The sequence below is a fragment of the Larimichthys crocea genome, chromosome VI (genome assembly GCF_000972845.2).
Source record: "Larimichthys crocea isolate SSNF chromosome VI, L_crocea_2.0, whole genome shotgun sequence".
NCBI classification, from domain to species: domain Eukaryota; kingdom Metazoa; phylum Chordata; class Actinopteri; family Sciaenidae; genus Larimichthys; species Larimichthys crocea.
This window is the reverse complement of record NC_040016.1, coordinates 1,760,297-1,779,970: the sequence shown is the minus strand read 5'-3', so window position 1 is coordinate 1,779,970 and position 19,674 is coordinate 1,760,297. Positions and strand designations below refer to the sequence as shown.

Genomic DNA, 19,674 nt, shown 5'->3' with positions numbered 1-19,674 from the left:
AGAAAGATGGCGGTTACTACATCTCGTGTCATCGCACGCACACACAACGCTCAACTGTTATCAGTGAGAGGAATCTTTGATCACAGACAGGAGACAGAGAGACGGAGCGGAAAGAGAATATGTGAGCAGCAGATGAAACAGAGAAAACGAGAGAGAGAGAACAGACGCCGAGAGGTGACGTGATGAAGCAACGGATGACTCTTTATACTAATTCATTACTGTACTGTTTTATGGTGGCTATTTTAGTTAGAATGAGAGTTATGGCTGACTATTAGACATTGTTTAAGCTTATAATATCCAACAATCTCTATGGCTGTTTCTCACGGTGGCAGCACCTGAGGCCTGAAGTCAGAAACATGCATCTTATATAAATTCTGCAATGACACTCTCCGAGGCTACAGCATGAGTGTCCATAGGGAGATGTAGTGTGCTTTGTTAGGTTGAGTGCGGCCACGCAAGATGACATGCCGACAGATGGGAGAAAGACTCGGGCTGGCAATGACGAGAGATAATTGATATCCGCATACTTCAGCAGGACGCACACATATGGAGACACACTCATTCTCAAAACCTGACAAATATGCAGTGTTTCTACACACACACACACACACACACACTCAGTCAGTTAGAGTCCACCTGTGATAGCCCTGCGGTGGATAACACAGCCGAGAAAGCATACGTCCTGTGTATGGGAAACTAGCTGACTGGCTAGTTCATTAGACTGAGACGATTTCATGCGAGGTTGCACGCTAAGAGAGGGTTCTTGTGGTGAGAAAGATATACTGTACATGCTTGGCTTGTTACTCTCACATTATGGCTTAACTGGACTGTATGTAATTGGAAAACGCAATCTGAACGCCATGCTGTCAGGAGAGAGAAGACACCGCTGCAGAAAATGACACATTTTGCTGTTAATTTGGGAACATCCTGATAAGATTGGATGACTGATGGCGCTGTGGGAAAAAGCTAAATTAAGTGGAAAAACTCGGTGTTAAATGTAAAGTGTAAATGATCTGTTTTGTCTTGAGCGATCGTTCTTAATGCCTGTTCCCTCCACCGTAGCCGATCCTTTTCATCAGTCTCCGTGTGTCCATTTCCTCTGCCTCTGTCTCTTCTCTCTTATCCGCTGCTGCGTTTGTGTGTGGCTGCATGCAGTTGTGTGAACTAATGACCGAAGGGCTAACAAACGCCTGCACAAAGCCAGCCTCTGTGCCGCTGCCCGGGCCAAACAACTCGTGGCTCGGCTGACTGAGCCAAATGATGACACAACCCCACACACACGAAAGAGTGACTATGACACACTTTCTGATTAAGATTTTCAAACTTATATAGACATGTATAGATAACATGCAGCAAGTAAGAGAAAAATCAAATCGAACTGGTGGTTGGTGGTGTGCTTATTTGTTGCTTTTTTTGCGTGGAGGTACTCTCCGTAAAGGCTGGTAGGTGAACGTGGACATTTTTAAATGCAAACCACAGACATACATGCACCCCCGCCCACACACACGAAAGAGTCACTATGACACACTTTCTGATTAAGATTTTCAGACTTATTGAGCATAAAGATAACATGCAGCAAGTAAGAGAAAGTCTCACACACACACACTTCTTCCATCGTCACTCCTCGCTGACTACATTTGCTGATCAAACTGGTGTGTTTCCATAGTGTGCTTATTTGTTCCTTTTTTTGGATGGTTGGTGAACGTGGACATTTTTAAATGCAAACCACAGACATACATGCACCCCCGCCCACACACACACAAACACACACACACACTTACACGGGGGAGTTTGACAGGGCAGCATTATGCACCAGTAGAATAACAATCATCAGTCAATTAGGCTGTGACATGGTCTCTTGATGGTGACACCAGCGGTCCCAGAGGAATACATCAGTGCCTTCACACAGCAATATACACATAGAAACGACAAACTGTCACTTGTTATTAACCCCTGCAATGCCATGTGACCAGAAGGGTTACTACAAAAACACAGTGGATGTAAAAGATGGCGTCAAACATTGACAAAAAACATTTAGAAACAATGCTATAATCCGTCTACTCTCTAGTGCCTAATAAGTTGTTATATATTATGTTGTTGTCCAAAAGTTTTAGAGTGACTGCCCTTTATCTCCCAAGAGCACAGTTGTATTTTATTATGTTTTTTATTAAGACACATTTATGTGTGTGAACTTTTCACAGAAAAGAGAACTGATCACAAATTTAAAGGTCAACTAGCTCCCTCAAGTATCTATTATACTTGTTAGTTTTGTTAGATTTTATTAGAATTTATGATGGTTACATGTTGTTGGACATTTCAGCAAAGTAACTCTATAGCTGCATTTTGTATTCCTTAGCCTAGTATGCTGTTTTTCTCTTGTCAGCAGCTTTTTGATCAAATAAAACTAGTGACCAAACTCACAGAATCTGATGTCAAGATGCCTTGGTTCATAAAAACTAACTGTGTGTAGCAGCTATAACATATCAAATCCCATCTGGCACTTGATGTTTAGATTGTAGCTGCTTGGCTGATGCCGTCATCCTCTCATCCTTTATGATGACAGAACTGATAAGAGGTTCATGTTCTTTCTCAAGGACACCTCAACAGAACCAATGCTAATCAGTTTATGGAAACACTTAGGTGTGGAGGTCAATCATGTTATCTTTTGGAGACATTCACACTAACAACAGGCACTCTGACGCCTTCAGCTCAGAATCCCATTTTGAAGGATTTATTCTGCAGTTAATGAACTTTAGAACAATGGTCTTACTTTTCCAGAATGTTCTGTTTTTGGTACACTAGCCATTAAAACTAGTCTCGTAGTGTGGCAGTCTGTTCTTTTTGTCGTTAGAAGATCTGCTTCATTGATGCGCCGATCAGATGAATGGGCATTGGGCAGGAGTGCACCCACCTGAGGCTGGCACGGCCACAATGGGCACACACCGGGCACTGGAGGGCTCCTACCACCTGCCACAGTGGCCGTGCACATACAGCAGATGGCTCGATTGGGCCCCCCAATGGCGGGCGCAGCTGAGGAATCTACGCCTTTGTGTGTAAATGTGTGTGCGCTTTAAAAAAACTGAGCACTTACAATAGGTATTGGATTATCGACTAGAATCCACTCTTTTGTCTGGGGCCACCTATTGAGATTGTGTGTGTGTGCACAAGTGTGTGTGGGTCATGCTGAATGCCCTTTCATTGTCAATGCTCAACAGTGCCTTAAAGTCCAGAAGTGGCCAAGAGAATTGCTCCAAATCACCAGAGTTTCACTTTCACTGCTGACTGCTTTACTGCACAGACAGAGGCACTTTAGTTTCTTTAGAGAGGAAGACATTAAAAGGGGAGAGTGGTATAGTACAGTATATGTAAAGCTGGCACGCTGACAGATGAACAAAGACACACAGTGACCAATGACAGGTCAGGCCAAGCAGACAGAGATAATGAAACAGTCAAAGGGAATGGAGGCTTTTAATCCTTAAATATTAAGTGAAGCGGATGGCCAGTCCGTTGCTGTGTCCTTGACCACAGCGGTATCCAGATGACCGCTGGAATGAGTTAATCACACCAGTGGACGTCGCCTCTCTTCATCACTTCCTTCTCTCCTCTGCCTCCTCCTGCTTTCCTCTATATCTGCTTCATCTTTCTATCTATCTATCTCACTTCCTCTCCCTGTATCCTCTCCTATCCTTGTCCCATCAAACCACGACTCATTAGTAAAAGCTACCCCCGTGTGTGTGCGCATGCATGTGTGTGTGTGTCGGGCACAGCACAGAAGGACTTCATTAGTGCATTAAACATGTGTTTGTGTCACTGTCTTGCTGCTCTCGGCAACCTTGAGCAATAGAGTTAGTTAAAAATAGAATAGAGATAATTAAAGTCCAGCCAAATGATGAATGCAATTTATGTAGAGACGCTTCCTCTCTCTCTCTACTTTTTAGCGCAATCACCTATTCTGCTCAACGCTCCCTGTTCCTCTCTCCATTCCACCTCCTCAGGCATGGCTATATAAACAGCGTTCAACACTAGTTCTCCCCAGAGGAAATGTAAGAATAGGAACACGCTCGATCTTGGCATCATGTTCTGCACGAACTCCCACAAAACTGTCGAAAGCCTAAAAGCACACTCGATGTTGACTCAAACATCTTATTTTACAGATAACATAAGCACACAAATAAAATCACTTTGGAAACACTGACCGACAAAAACACAGAGCAGACGACGACAAATGTGTTATCACACGCCATTAATTCAGCTGCTCTTTTTCCATTTCTTTCTTCATCTGTCTCTTTATTACTGTGCCTTTTTTTCTCTCTTACTGTCATATTTTTTATTGGGTATTTTTTTACACACTTGAGTCTGCTGTGTGTGTGTGTGTGTGTGTGTGTGTGTGTGTGTGTGTGTGTGCTCTCGAACGTCAGGTTTTAGATATTGTTCCTTCTATGCAAATTGAATATTTTCCAAGACCAGATTTTATTTTTTTTTTTGTTGTTGTTTTGGGGATTTTCTGTCTGAAACAGAAGGCAGCCAAAAGAACTGCGGGCTTTTTGGCTCTGTTGTTAGACACACACACACACACACACACACACACACACATATACACACACACACAAACGGCATACCTCAACCACAATGCTACAGTGGTGTAGCATCGCTTTCCTAGGTGATGTTCCACACACATACACACCTCAACTAGAGTGCATACCAGCGCAGAAAAAGACGTGATAGCTAAATAAATAAAGGGACCACTGCCAAGCTAAGTGAATAGGTGTCACTTTGACAAATGCACGTTGCTGAATCTTAGTCAACATTGTATTGTTTGTCGTTTCTTGCTTCCTCATAACACACATAATACACACACAGACACAGGCACACATGCACACGTCCATGCCATCACAAGCACGCACATTATTATGCGTACCGTGAGTGACAAACGCACAAACACTGCGTGCATACACAAACACGCATTAAGAGCACACAAATACACAGGCTGATTATACATTCATAATATTGAATGGATGACAGGTCTTGAGCAGTGCGGCGGGAAACGGGGTGAATTTTAATGAGCTACCATTTACCCCGAGCGCAGCTCTGTCCTCCATAGACCGGATACACACTCACACACACACACACACACACACAAACAAAGGCATGACACAGTAACGAACACCCAGGCTGCATGCAAGCATGTTACACAGATAGAATTGTAATCGTGGCATGTTGTAGGAGTGTACATCCAATATGCAATCAAAAAGACAATTATGAAGCTTGTCAAAAAAAGAATAAATTCAACAAAATTGTTGGTTTTCTCTTCCTTCCAATAGCTGCATCAGTTGGTCAACGTTTGTAGCTGACGTTGACACAAACGCCCCAAAACACCAAAAGGCATTGTTAAATTCTCCTGAACTGCTCAGCAAAAGAAAAGTTATATCAAGCACAGTTTAGCTGATAGTCAGACTCTAACAGAACACAGATAGTTAACTTAATCCATCATTCACCTCTCCATCCCTCTTATCTTCTCACATGCATTAATCTACACTGCACAGCTGACCGAAACAGGAAAGCCATTCACCGGTCATAGCTGTTGGATTGATTGAAGGCGAGCTCTTAAAATTAGAGGCGAGGCGGTATGTAGCGTTGGGACACAGCAGTAACGTTTTATGTCTGACATGACTACCATGACAATCAATCAGGGAGTATCCGCAGACTTGCTTTAAATTGCTTGTTAAACGAACAGGTTTTAAAGCGGCACTCGAATGCCCGGTTGCAAATGGCCACTAGAGCGAGAAAAATGGAGTTGATGGCATTTACTCTTGGTGTAAAAAAGGGCCTTCAAAGTGAATCAGGATGAAGCTGCAAATGTGAACATCCATCATGACTAGCTGAAAAGCTACTCGCCATCCAAAACAGAGACACTAGACTAGATTTTTTTCTAAATGTCCTTGAAATGACCAAAAGTACCAAAAGACCAATTCCCCTTCAATGACAGCACTCAAAATCAACCAAAACAAAAGACAGCCAACATTTTCTTCAATTTACAATGAAAAAGAAAAAATGAAAACCAAAATCATTCCTACCTTCTTTAGCTTGCCATTACGTGTGCCAACAAAAGCCACGGTGTTGCCGCGGTAGTCGTATGCAGCCACTGAGGTCATGCCATCATCTTTGTCGATGAAGAGGGGGGTGCCCTCGATGGTGCTGGTTCCCCCCAGAGGCTGGTTGAAGTCCTGGCCGCAGAAGTTATCGTCTATCTGCAGCGGCTGAAGGAAGGAAGAAAAGACAATAATCAGAAAAGAGGTTTGATAAAAGAATACTATTGTTCGAAATTCAATCCTGATTCAGAGAATGTCAGATTCATTTTGAGTGTTATGTGGTGCAACTAAGTTGATTATACTTGCGTATATTTTACATTGAGCATTTTTTTTCTGATTCAGTACATCCACAGCTTCACACAGTACAATTTAAATGTCCCTTTTTTGTTAAACAGTGCAAGGTATAGAGAGAAGAAGGACTAAGAGAGAGCGGGAAGGTCCGGGGTGCTGGATATAGCACAACACATCAAGCACTTTTTGATTTTCAAGGGCACCCCTCAAAACATCTCTTAAAAACAGCGGAGCAAGGTGTTGGTTAGCTCAGTTGGTAGAGCGTCCGCCCCATGCACAAAGGCTCAGTCCTTGCCGCAGCGGCCCCGGGTTCAAATCCGACCTGTGGCCCTTTGCTGCATGTCATTCTCCATCTCTCTCCCCACATTCCTGTCACTCTTCAGCTGTATCTATCAAATAAAGCTTGTAAAGGCCAAAAGAATATCTAAAAAATAAAAATAAAAGTTAATTTGTGACTTGTTTCCATATCACAGTGGAAGTATTTGGTCACGCTGGTGACCTGGCGGTATTGCTGGTGACCATGTGACAAAATGTGGAGCATTCTCATGTCACGAGGGGCCCATCACCCCAGGCAATCCACTGACCCATATGATGCTTTAACCAGTCACCCCGCACACACACAGACTATAATGAGTCGCCTATGAAGTCAGTTTAAAGTGCCGCAGACAATGAATGGTTTGTTAAACTAACACATTTTGTACGCACTTTCAGAGTAAGTCTGGCATCAGTGAGGATTTATTCTATAATGATTAGCCAAATAATCAAATCAATGGCAGTCAAGGAATTGCTAATTGGTCGCAAAATATTCAATGGTTGTTTAAGTCACATTCACATATGTCAAATATTAACTTTTTCCAGCTTCTCAAATCAGAGGATTTCTCAGTTTCTTTCTTATATTGCTGTAAAATTAATATCTCTGGGGTTTGGACTGTTGATAACACAACATAAGACATTATCTTGCATTCTAGGAAATTTTCACCATTTTCTTACATTTTACAAACTACACAATTTATCAAAGAAGAAAATCATCACCATAATTGATAATGAAAGTAATCGCTACAAGCCTAAGCTGTGTGTTAATTTTAAAAATGTACTTTTTGGATTTTGCTTTGGCGAGACCAAATGTGTGTGAGCGTGAGCGTACAGGCGTGTGTGTTTCAGAAGCGAGGTTGCTGACTGACTGCTAAAGTGTAAACTGAATGGGTGTCAGTGTGTGTCAACCAGAGCCAACGACGCATTTGTGAGCGAGTACAGACACAAACACACTGGGAGAGTGTGTAAATGGCTGTGTAATCCACAGTCTTATCACTACATCATCTGATTGATCCACACAGGAGAAAAGATAACACCTCCCCTCTCCTCCCCCCTCCCTCCCTCACTCACTCACTTTCCCTCTTGATCTGCCTAAATTGCCTGCAGCTCAGCACATGTCAATAACCCGTTATTCTGCCTTTTTCTACTTTCTCGCTCTTTTTCTCCGTCTCCTTCCAGCTGCTACAGTAACTGAGCAAACATCAATATCCCCCCTCCCTGTCCTTTTCTACCTCCGTCCATCCATCATCATCATTCTGCATCTCCTTCTTCATCCATCCCTCCTCCATAAGTCTCCCTCTGCCTCGGTCTATCACTAAGTCACTACTCTTTCTTCCGTCACTCACACACCTCTTTGGACCTGCATTAAATGTGTAGAGGTATAAGAGGGTGTGTACCATGGTTGGCCTTTCAGCCCGGGTCAACAAAAAGCTTGCTCTCTATTTCTACCTCTCTATGGTGATGTCGCATGATAAAAGCAAAAAAAAAACAGAGGAGAAGACATTTGAATTGAAGCTTGTGTGTATTTGTGTGTGTGTGTGTATGTCTGTGTCTAAGAAAGTGAGAGACAGGAACACACACAGCCATTACCTGTAACAACTTTCTTTTGTGACCACTAATGGCCAGGGGGCAATTTCTTTCCTCGGAATAAAGGCGACTGACAGACAGACAACACACCCGCAAACACACATGTGAGGACTTGTAAACCCAGACATACACAAAAACACAAAAACCCACACACACACACACACAGAGACACACACACACAAAGACACAGATTCAACAAAGCATTCAGTTTATTTTTCGGTGTGTACACACAGATTTGGCTACGAGCAACAAAACAATTCTCATAGTCTTCATGTGACATATAACTAGGGGCAACAATTTTAAACCATATAGTCATGGGAGGGAATTCCATCAATCTGGACTAGAGTCGGCCCCACACACGCAAACACACAAGAGCTGTTTGGCTGTCAGTGCCAAAGGGAAACAAGTTAAAAGGGTTAATCCATCTTCTATGGAGGAGACTAACTGTCAAAAATACTGTATACTGTAGCCCCTGGAGTCCATAAGAGTTAACACACATCACCACACACACACATACACACACAGAGTAGCCTATATAGGTCTCTCTGGGGCACTCAAGGGTAAAGGTGCTATAGAATTCCTGCAGGTCTGGAAGGTTTAAACAGCACAGATCAGCATGGAATAAAAGGCGGTTCCCTCGAGGTTGGAAAGCATTTTAATGGAGGCTACATTCTGATGTGGGTTCTGCAATTTAAGGCACTAAAAGGTTCCCACGTGAATTAAAGCTGATATTCTGCATGGAAATAATATTCCCCTCTGTGGTCTCGGCAGGGTTATTGGCTGGAGACCGTATTTAATGTTCTGCAGTATTTTCAAAGACGCAAAACTCGGGGATGACAGAGTTAAGCCAACAACCTTCCACTGACTTTGGCTGCGAGGCCTTACAAATGCAGAAGAGGAGGTTTCTTGTTTTGATTTTCACATGATGCATGTGGTGCTGCGTGAATTTGTGGATTTACAGTTCAATGGAGCTCAGAAGTGTGAGTATGAGTCAAATTTGAAAATGAGCAATTTTTTCTACTACAATTCTAATTACTTCTTTTTCTTCGTTTTATTCCACAAAGAAGTAGTTACTTGTTTAAAAAATGATTATACATTTGTAAATTACATATTAAGGATCCAAATACTGATAATTTTCATAAGTGAATTAATCTACCAATGTCAAATGAGTTCCTACATGCCAGTGTCCTCTTAAAATGTCTTGAACAACAGTCAAATCTATTTAATTTATTAACATAAAAAAATGCTGAAAAATGATCTTTGATCTTCAAAATAGTTGCTAACCAATATTCTGCTAATCGACCGGTTGATTAATAGACAAATACTATATACAGCTTTGATCATTAATGGGAGTTTTGAAAGGGTCAATAAACTGAGCTGAGAGTGAAGCACTACACTTCTGGGGTGTATAAACAGTACATGTGAGCTGTCAGCTGATATTCAAGGTCACAGAGAAATATATGACCAAGACACAATATACAAGGACACACACGCACAAACACACACACAATATATATAAACCCAGAGTGGTCTTTGGAAACAGCTAGAGGTCACGTGTGTTGCTGGCTAACAGCCACAACTGTGGTGGCTTCCCCTGGGTGGAGCCGCTTCACCCACTTCACACTGCAACACCATGAAATATAACCATTCATATGGCACCAAACACGCGTGTACACACAACTCAGCCCACAATAACACTGACTGATCACAGATGTGCGCTGGCTGCCTGGGGGAAATGGCTCAATAATCATTCCCCTATGACTGCTATTTCTTTAACTTACTGCGTCGAGAAAATATGTCTGGGCACACATTATGCCAACCTCAAGTGGAGTTCTTCAATAGTAAGCTCCATTCAGTGAAACGTATGGAAACAGCAGAATACAATATGGGCTTCTGTACAGGAACGTACATGGTGTTGTTGACTGAACACACTGCTGTGAATCATGGCTATTCAGATGGAAGGAAAACATGTAGGGCAAACACAAAAACACTCATTCATTAAGCAACATGTGAATTGATTGGGCAGCGTGTTGTAACAGGCGCCATATTCCTATGTTAAAAAAAATAATGTTTATAAAGAAAACCATGGATCACGGAGAGCTGGGAGAGGACAAAAGAGGGAGGGACAGAGGCTGGTGTTAATGTTTCAGAGAAAAAGAACACAACATGTATCGAGTGATTTGTTTCACTATTATTCAAGACATGGCAAAATGGCGTACTCTGCATACAAAGAGAGAAATGAAAATTAACTGGAATTAACCAAAACCACCGAACCTGTTCCTCTTTTCATATCAGATAATAAAGGTTTTCACACACATACACACACAGAACTAAGAGTACGCTGCCACATGCAGGTGCTTTTTGCCTGCTATGTGACTATGTCTCTGTGTGTGCATGTGGCTGGCTCCAAGCAGAGCAGGGCAGCTCATAAATTACCCAGAAATCTCAGTGGGGCCTTGAACTCATGGAGACATTGCTGAAGTCAAGACGATTGGAATTGTGATTGGAAGCATGCATTGAAGCCAAACGTTACATTTGAATGTATGGCAGTTAAGACAGAGGAACACTGTCAACAACATAATAAGACGTTTCTGTCATGGAAATTGAATGTTATGAAATGTTGTGTGGAGCTGTAGATTATGAGTGGTCTTGTGTCTTTTAAGGCCATATGAGCAGGGCATCACATGGTGCAGGACACTTAAAAACATAAAATCAATCAATCATCAATCAAGGTTTGCTTCCCTTTCTGACCACTTCAACTCCACACTGAGCTGGAAGAGGATCCTCCGGTTAGTGTGTTATTTATGATTTCATGCATTCATTTTGCATAACTGCTTATCAGGGTCGCAGGGGGGCTGGAGCTGATCCCAGCTGACATTGGGAGAGAGGCAAAGGCAGGGTGTACCCTAATCAAGGGGCCAGTTCATTGAGACAAAAAAGCATTCACGCTCACATTCACACCCATGGGCAATTATTAACCTGCATGTCTTTGGCCTGTGGGAGGAAGCCAGAGTACCTGGAGAAAACTCACAGACACAGGAGAAAATGCAAATGCCACACACAGAAAGGCCCCAGCCAGATTCCTTAATTCTGGGATTTTGTTGCGCCTGGCCTACACAGACAATCAAAAAGTAATTCTAATTATTCATCATGATTATTAAGCTTTTATTAAGCTATAACTCAACCTCTTATTGAACTTGTCACTAAACAGACAGTGAGTATAATTATTAAGTTTGCAGTGAATCTTCAGAGGCTATGACAGACACTGTCAATGATTTACCTTAAGAAATCATTTTTCCTAACACCACAGTTCCCACAAGAGTAAGAGATACAATAGTAGTAAAAGAACATATAGCACACAAATAGAAAACGCACTCACACCTCTACAATCCCTATGAACTAATTCCTTCAGAAGAAGACATAAAACTCTCATAAGGCTCATCGCAGACGTCAGCGATGACACCTTTGACTCCATGGAGACGAAATGTATCTGACTGGTTGTGTCTCAAAGGTGCGAGACAAAATGCATGATGCATTAACAAGATCTTGAGGGAAAAGTGTTTTGTCATCCTGCCTCGAGTGTTTATACAGGCTGATGATTTAAAACTCAAGACCAGACGTGTGTAAGGAAAACAATCTGTCTGAAGACGACATTTATTTTTCACCAATCTAATTACAATCTATGAATTGTTTCCGTCCGAGACGCTGTAGCCGTTTTCTAGAATATGTTCCTGGATCCTCACTGATCAATAATTTAGAAAAAGAGATGACTGCACCAATTCTGTATTCATGGGTTGCAGGGTAGTAATTTCTATGTTGAGTGCACTCCAGGCAGACAGTGAAACCTCAAGGAGTTGGCATCTATTCAGAGAGCTGCTTCCAAAAGCTGTCACCACATGTTTAGACTGCAATCCAACTGAATGGGAAAGACAGAGGAGAAATAATATATACTGTACAGAGCATGTATGGGAAAAAACACTCGTATATGCACGCAAAGAAGCATACCATCTCTTGAAAATAAACTGATGGTGATGTGAGCTCAGAAGCATACAATAGGAGCGTTTGTGATCAAAAAAGATCATCAGTTCAGATCCCCTCACCAGCTGGGAAATGTAGGTGGAGAAAATGAATGAGTAACACACTTCCTTCTTCCATTATCAACCACCACAGGTGCCCTTAAGTAAAGCACTTAACCTCCGACTGCTCTGATGGAGCTGCTCAGTGACCAGCGGTGAAAAAGTGCTTCAGCAGATTTAAAGGTTTCAAAAGACGAAATTCAAATGCCACCTATTACTCTATCCAACACATGCTAAGTGGTATGAATAAAGTTTACGATTACTGTGACAAACTGTAAGCAGAAGTAATATTCAACATAAGAATCTGAAAGCCAACATTTCAGTCAGTTTGTCCTACAACCAAACATCCATCCATTTCTCATGACAAGGGCTGCGGGGGGCTGAAGCCAATCCCAGCCAACACTGGACAAGAGGCTAGTTATACCATGAACACACAAGAAGCCAAAGTATCCGGAGGGACCCCACGCAGTCACAGGGAGAACATGCACAACTCCACACAGAAAGGTTCCAGCCGAGGATTGAACCAGGAACCTTCTTGCTGTGAGGCAACAGTTCTAACTACTGCACCACCAAAAAAAAAAAGTATTATTTCATATTTGCATATAAACCTGGTTGAACAAGTTACATTTTAGAAATATTAAAACCTTTTTTCTCTTTAAATTTCTATTTGATAAAGAATAATCTGAGCTGTAATAGTTTCAAATGAACTCTGTGTTTATTGTAAAATGTGTTTAACTTGCAGCAGGAAATACATAAACTTTTGGACACAACATCAATGGGGGAAATAACTATTTGCCCATTTGAAAAGAAAAGATGGCATGTTTTTATTGGTGAAAATCAGTAAAAATAAAGAAAATAATTCTGTGTTATTGTATAAGAGCAGGTACACAAATGGAATGACTGGTGGATGATTATAAAAAGTAAACCTGTGGTGGCCGCACACATTCAGCTCATCTCCATTGGAAATAAACCATAAAGATAAATTTAAAAAGAACTTTAAGCAAACAAACAAACACGCAGAGACTATTAGCATAAGCAATACAGGCCCAACCCCAGCCCCACATTTTCAGATTACTCCTGATAATGATGTATGCAACACACCACCCACACAAAGAACAGATCAATACATAATTACACTGACAATTAGTATCATTAGAGTGGTGCTAGAGATGGGGATTTGTTGAGCTAAACACTCCTCAGAGAGAGCGCGAGAGAGACAGAAAGGTCAGAAAAACGAGAGAGAGAATTAAGCAGCTCACACACGGTCTGCATGGGGTCTTTTCCAAAAGGTTTTCCATTGTCCTTTAATAATAGGATGAGAACCACCCTTGAGCACAGAGTGGGTGTGTCATTGTTAGCTCACACTCTCACACATACACACACACGCATACACAGACACACACACACAAATGTGATGTAATCGAAAGTCAATCCTATATACAAATGAACTAATTCCTAAATTCAAATCAAATCACCAAATATTAACTGAAACATGACCCACCATTACCAATAATGGTTTAAACAACCCGCCCCAATCTGCGTCTCCGAGCTCAACTCATTTAGACTGTCAATTAACTCTGCTCATCAACTCTGGCTCAATTAATCAGGCCTAATTACTTAAACGCATTTGCCAGCACATCCCTTTAGAATACATCCACAGAAACAGAACCCTGTTTTATAAAGACCACAAGTGAGTTACTCTCATTAAAGGATATTCATAATGATGGATTTAATAAGGTTAGGAGCTGGTCAATCCCACTTTGTCTTCTCTGTAACAACGTTATGAAAATGTACAGAGTAAACCTGATATTTCATCAGCAGTTTTGTCTTTTTTAAATATTAAAGAACTTCAACAAAACCAGAAAAGTAAACCTAAGAGCAAACAAAGGATCTTAGAGACTCATTGTGTGCTTTGCTACATCCAATTCAGTGAGTCAGTGTGACATTCTCCTATAGCATGTGCTCTAATCAACATAGGAGAAAAGGATCTGTTATAACATTTGCATCTGCAATACAGCTGTAATCAGTCTCCAGGGTGCAGCTCGCCACAGGACGTTACTTACTCTGATAATGACGCCTCTCTCAGCAGCTACTCAGACTAGACCAAACACATAAAAGTTAAAGCTACAGCTGCAGAACTGCCCGTTTGTCTGAAATAAACAGAATTAAATAGTCTCCTATGAGCTGCAACAATCTTTATGATGAAGAAAAATCAACTCTAGAATAACTATATCTTAAAAAAGAAAAAGAAAAAGAAAAATCACACATCAAAACATATTACAACACACACATCACACCACCGCCCACGCTGTCTCAAGAGCAATGTCTTCTGAAAGCGGAGTAGAAATACCACAGCACTGAGCAATATTGCTAATAAGCTACCAATAACTAATATAACTACAATGCATAAATGATCGGGTCAATATCGATTTCAGGTCCAGTGTCAAATCTCACCTTTGACACTGCTGGTGATGTGACAGCTGGCCAATGCAGCTTTTAAAAAAGGGGGAATATTTGAGCTCGACTCCGTTTTTGTTATGACTGATTTTTTGATTGATTGATGCATTGGCTTGTGACAAAGTTCAAAACCTCCCCATCCATCTGGTGATCGAGAGAAAGCAGCTTGACATGTTCAATAGTTTTTGGGTCACATACGAGTCTCAAGCAGAGTACCAATGTTGTCTCCAATGATGGGAAGGAATGTCCAAACAGAGGAGGGGCTGTTGAAGTCCAACTACAAATTATTTAATACTAGGATTTTAGGTCCTAGTCAGGTCCTAAACCAGTATTCCTATTTTTTCTAGATGATTAAAGAAAGCTTATATACAATTAGTAAGGCCAAAGCTGGTGTGTTTAACAGCTTCAAAGCCCTGAATTAAGAAAATACAGCCGGCATCACAGCTTGCTTCAGTGGATTCCAATGGTGTTTTGGATCATTTCCGTGGAAAAGATGTCATTGAAACTGAAGGTTGCAGGGAGGTTTGGCCAGGATTTGGATGCCCTGTCTTAATACTCAGCATGAACTAAATATATGAGGTCTTCTAGGTAATATGCATTTATTTGTGTTGCTCTGCGATTGTATTTTAACAGAGCACAAAGGGTCATTTTGACAGCTGATGTGCCCAGAGCACAATAGTTTATACTGGATGGACGTGTTGCTGATCAATGAGAAAGTGGCTTGATCATGTCCAAAACCAATATTGGAGATTGTCACAGGACTATGAGTAGTGAGTGCAGTGAGCATAAGAGATTCACAGAGAGCTTTCAGAAGCTAATATGACCACGGTTTTCAGCTGCCCTCATGTTAAATGCCATGACTTTTCCATGACTTTCTTTGACTTTCTTTCTGAATTCTAATAACCTAAAAGGTTACTGCTGGCTAGTTTAATGTTGTGCTTGCTGTGGAGTAAAACAGCTGGAAAGCACCATTTAATGTGATGAATTCAGCGAGTAAGAAAATATATTCTGCAAAGTGACCCCTGAGCGAAGAAATTCCCTGAATTTCTCTAACTAAAGTACATATCTTTAATATTTCAGAAACACACACACACACCAAAAGGAAATTGGTTGTGATCCTGACTCTTCGTTGTTATAGCACCTACTCATAGACATACACATACTGTTAGATGATCCACAGCGCACACACACACACATTTGCAGAGTTGACATGACAGAAAGCTGCGCTGCTGAAGAGGATAGTGTGGTGGCCAGGTGACGGACACAATGTTATTTGTGCAGCAGCCAACGTTCAATCAGCCTCTCCTCTCTCAATCTCTCTCCTCTCTTTCTGTCAGCCGCCCTTTGCTCCCGCTGTTCTTGGCAGTGCAGGCGAAAAGATTTCTGGGGCTATCACTCTTCCTCTCACCCTCCTCTTTTCTATGTCCGTGAATCACTACCGCTCCTTCGAGCACACCCTGGCTGTAAAAAGCTGCTGCTGCTCTGTCGTGAGCCATTTTTGTCTTACTCTGTTTATTTCTCGTTAAAATCACCGCTCTCGCATCACTCTCAGTCTTGCTCGCTCAGGTTATTTGCAGGGTGGCAAGTGACTTTTGCTTTTAATCAACAGATTGGAATCAGACTGCGTTAGTCGAATCTTAAAAGGACAACTGCATATTTAAAAAAACACGTTTTGACATTTGATTTAAATACACTTCCAGAGATCAATCTTTCAAGTCAAATCCAAATTCAAACTGTCATCACATCAAAACGCTCACAGCATGCTCCACATCAAACTCCTCATGACTGATGTTGTTGGACATTTTCATGGCGCTGACGGCCAAAGAGCATATCTGTATTTTTCATCTAGCCTGCAGCTTGTTTTTCTGGTTTCCTAAGAGTTGCATTGCTTACCGTTCATATGCATGCCTGTGTCATTTCTACAGCGACCAGTGCAGACAGGTTAAAAATGCCTGAAGGGACAAATCTAGGTTTGATCACCTGTAAATAGCGATGTGTACAGTCAGTGCAAAACAACGAGTTTGAGAAAGGTGTGCCGGCATTCTGGACGAAGACGACAACACTGCTGCTTTTTCCTCCTTTTTGTGTTTCCTTTATCAATCCCTTCCATTTCCCCTTTAAGCCTCTTCCCTTGGCTCGCACTTGTTATTTTCACACTTCTCTCTCATCTCAACACCATCCTTCAAATTCTCTTACTCTCTCCTGTACATTGCTTTTGTGTCTAACTCTCTGACTCCCTAATGCTCTCATTCTCACACCCGCCCACGTCCATCCTGCACCGCTCTTTGTCTGCCATCCCTCTCTCTCTGGATGGGGCTGCCATCTCTCATTTACTTCCTCTTTATCCTCTCTTATGCTCACCTCTTGTCCCTCTCCCCTTTCTCACTACACTCTCTTGATCTCACCTGTATTTTGAACTGATCTCCAACTCATGCTCCACTAGCTTAGCATCTCTCCCTCCCTCCCTCCCTGTGTGGAAATTGTATGTATTGATCCACTCTCAAACCGGGGAGAAGGTCAGAGGTTCACTAATAAAGCTCAGGGACAGAACAGAGACACACAAACAAACATATGGATGCGCACACACACACACACACACACAGCAGACAAATATAGTCAGGTAACGTGGCTGAGGTGATGAATGGGCTGTGTGTGTGTGTGTGTGTGTGTGTGTGTATGTGTGTGTCTAATATGGCCAAACATTTGTGTTTACAGAAAACCCGTCCCTATCTTACAGTGGCCATAAAAGTATCATCCTAATGATGGCCAGAGGCTAGAAATTATGACCCAGCACTAATATGAACTCCACACAGGGAAGCTGACAGAGTGCCTGGCCATCCATCATGGCTACGTGGCTAACAGCTGTCTCCTCTCGCCTCACCCTCTCAACCACTGTGTGGCAGGGTCAACCTAAACGTATTCACCCTCCACCCCCACATCACACAGACTTTCCCACAGTCACATGCAGTTGAGGTAGCCTCGAGTGGCTGGGAAATTCAGGGTGGGGTTCAAACATCAGCAGCTTAAACGATAGACAGCTGTGGAGTAGGAGACTGCCAGTTTATATACCTGGATCAGCCGGAGGAATGGGAACGGGGAAATGACTCCCAGTTGGGTTTGTAGTGTTGTCTTTAATTTAGGTAGAAGGCATCCGTTAGCCGTCCAGCCAGAGTTGATTTCCCTCATCAAATAATACACTACATTTATTCAACTAATTTCATTTATTAGTAAACATACTAATTTACCTAGAATGACAGCACTAACTTTCTGGATCCCTCCTTATTGTAAGATTCTGGCTGAAAGGGGCAACCAAAAAAGGAAACTTATTTAAATCAGCATGTGTACATGTTTTAGCCATCAACATTGTTTTTCGGTGCCAAATTGTAAATTAAGATACACAATAATCTAAGCAGTACATAACACCATGATATGTCACAATATACTGTTCTTACACACCAAAATTAATAATGTTATAGAGTACCAATGGGCTGTTATGGCCAAGTGTTCATTTTATTTTTTTCATGTTACTGATTTGTGCTAGTAATGATGTGTCACTGTTTGACATGGGAGTAAACACAGGCTAATCATTATTGTTAAAAGATACATGTTTATATCTCACATGTCCTCATGTTATTTCAGTTCTGTCATTTCAGCCTCATCTGCGCTTCACTGCTTTTTATGTTTAGTTATGTTGTACAGCAGCAGCTCCCACGCTGAAAAATGATATCAGTCCCTCATCTGAGGTCAGATTTAAAAGGTCCTGCGGATCACTGACTGAGGTGAAGGTCAGCAGTGGGCGGCTGACATTAGGTCACTACTTAGGGGCAACGTGGCAGACATCATTAACCTGAGGCTGACCCCTCCAGCCTTACTGCTGTCATGGGTCAGCCAATCAGCTTATCTTAGAGGCTGTTACATCATCATTGGTGACAGTTTTTTGAGAGCATGGTTAAATGATGATGAATTACTTGTGAACACAATCCTTACCAAAAGTCCAGTAGCCATGGTAACAGCCCAGGCAGAATAGGATAGGGCAGTTTTCGAAACGGCTGTGTCATAGCAGGAAACGGAAGCAGGAAGGTACAAACAGGATGGTGCTTGTACCTTCATTTATAATTTGCATCATAGCAGGAAGGTGCAAAAATGAATAATGGCTGCATTCCATTTAGGTGGCTCACTAGTATGACACTTACTGTAAATGTAAGCCATCTTTAATGCGCTTTTCCTGTTACAACAAGTAAAATGGTGTACAAGATGCATTAGTAAGGCCATGTTAGGTAAAATGCAAACCAGTATGTGTAGTTTGGAGTCTTATCAAAAGCAAACACGGTTTATACTCCTTGGAGGTTGAATAGTCCATCTATTGAGAGTATTCATGACAGCAATAAATTTCTCCTCTATCTAAATACTGATGAGGTAAGCAGCATATCAGCACAATGCAGTTATCTACCAGGCATCTGCATACACGGTATTTGACTGGCCAGCACAGGGAGTTGCTGGATGATTCTGCACTGCGCCGTGTAAAAGGTGTCAAAAATCTAATTCTTTGCTGTATTAACTTTGCTGATTTTGTACCACAGCACTCTGCACCAAGAGCTCCTGCTGCACCAGTGCAAAGGTCTAATTGAAATAAATGAGATAGCCTGCTTTTTTTTTTTTTTTTGCCTCAGAGCAATTGTCAGTGTGATGGGCCCCAAGAAAGAAAAGCACATAAAAGAATGAAGACAACCACTGAACAGGAAAGAGACTGCATCTACAGATGGTGGCGGCAAAAGAGAGGAAGAAAAGGAGGTGAGAGGGTATAGCTTGGGTCAGTCACGTCTCTCTTACACTATCCACACAAAACACACTCAAGCTAATGA

At 41.8% G+C, this 19,674-nt stretch overlaps 1 protein-coding gene across 2 annotated transcripts in view; it reads right to left on the bottom strand.

The window, feature by feature from the left end:
* Positions 1–19,674, bottom strand: part of plxna1b (plexin A1b) — a 186,736-nt gene that overhangs the window by 130,494 nt on the left and 36,568 nt on the right. For both annotated transcript variants that reach the window (XM_027279877.1, XM_027279878.1), the window contains exon 3: positions 6,075–6,257. In XM_027279877.1, the coding sequence (XP_027135678.1) occupies positions 6,075–6,257 (183 nt within the window). The remainder of the gene's footprint in view (positions 1–6,074; positions 6,258–19,674) is intronic.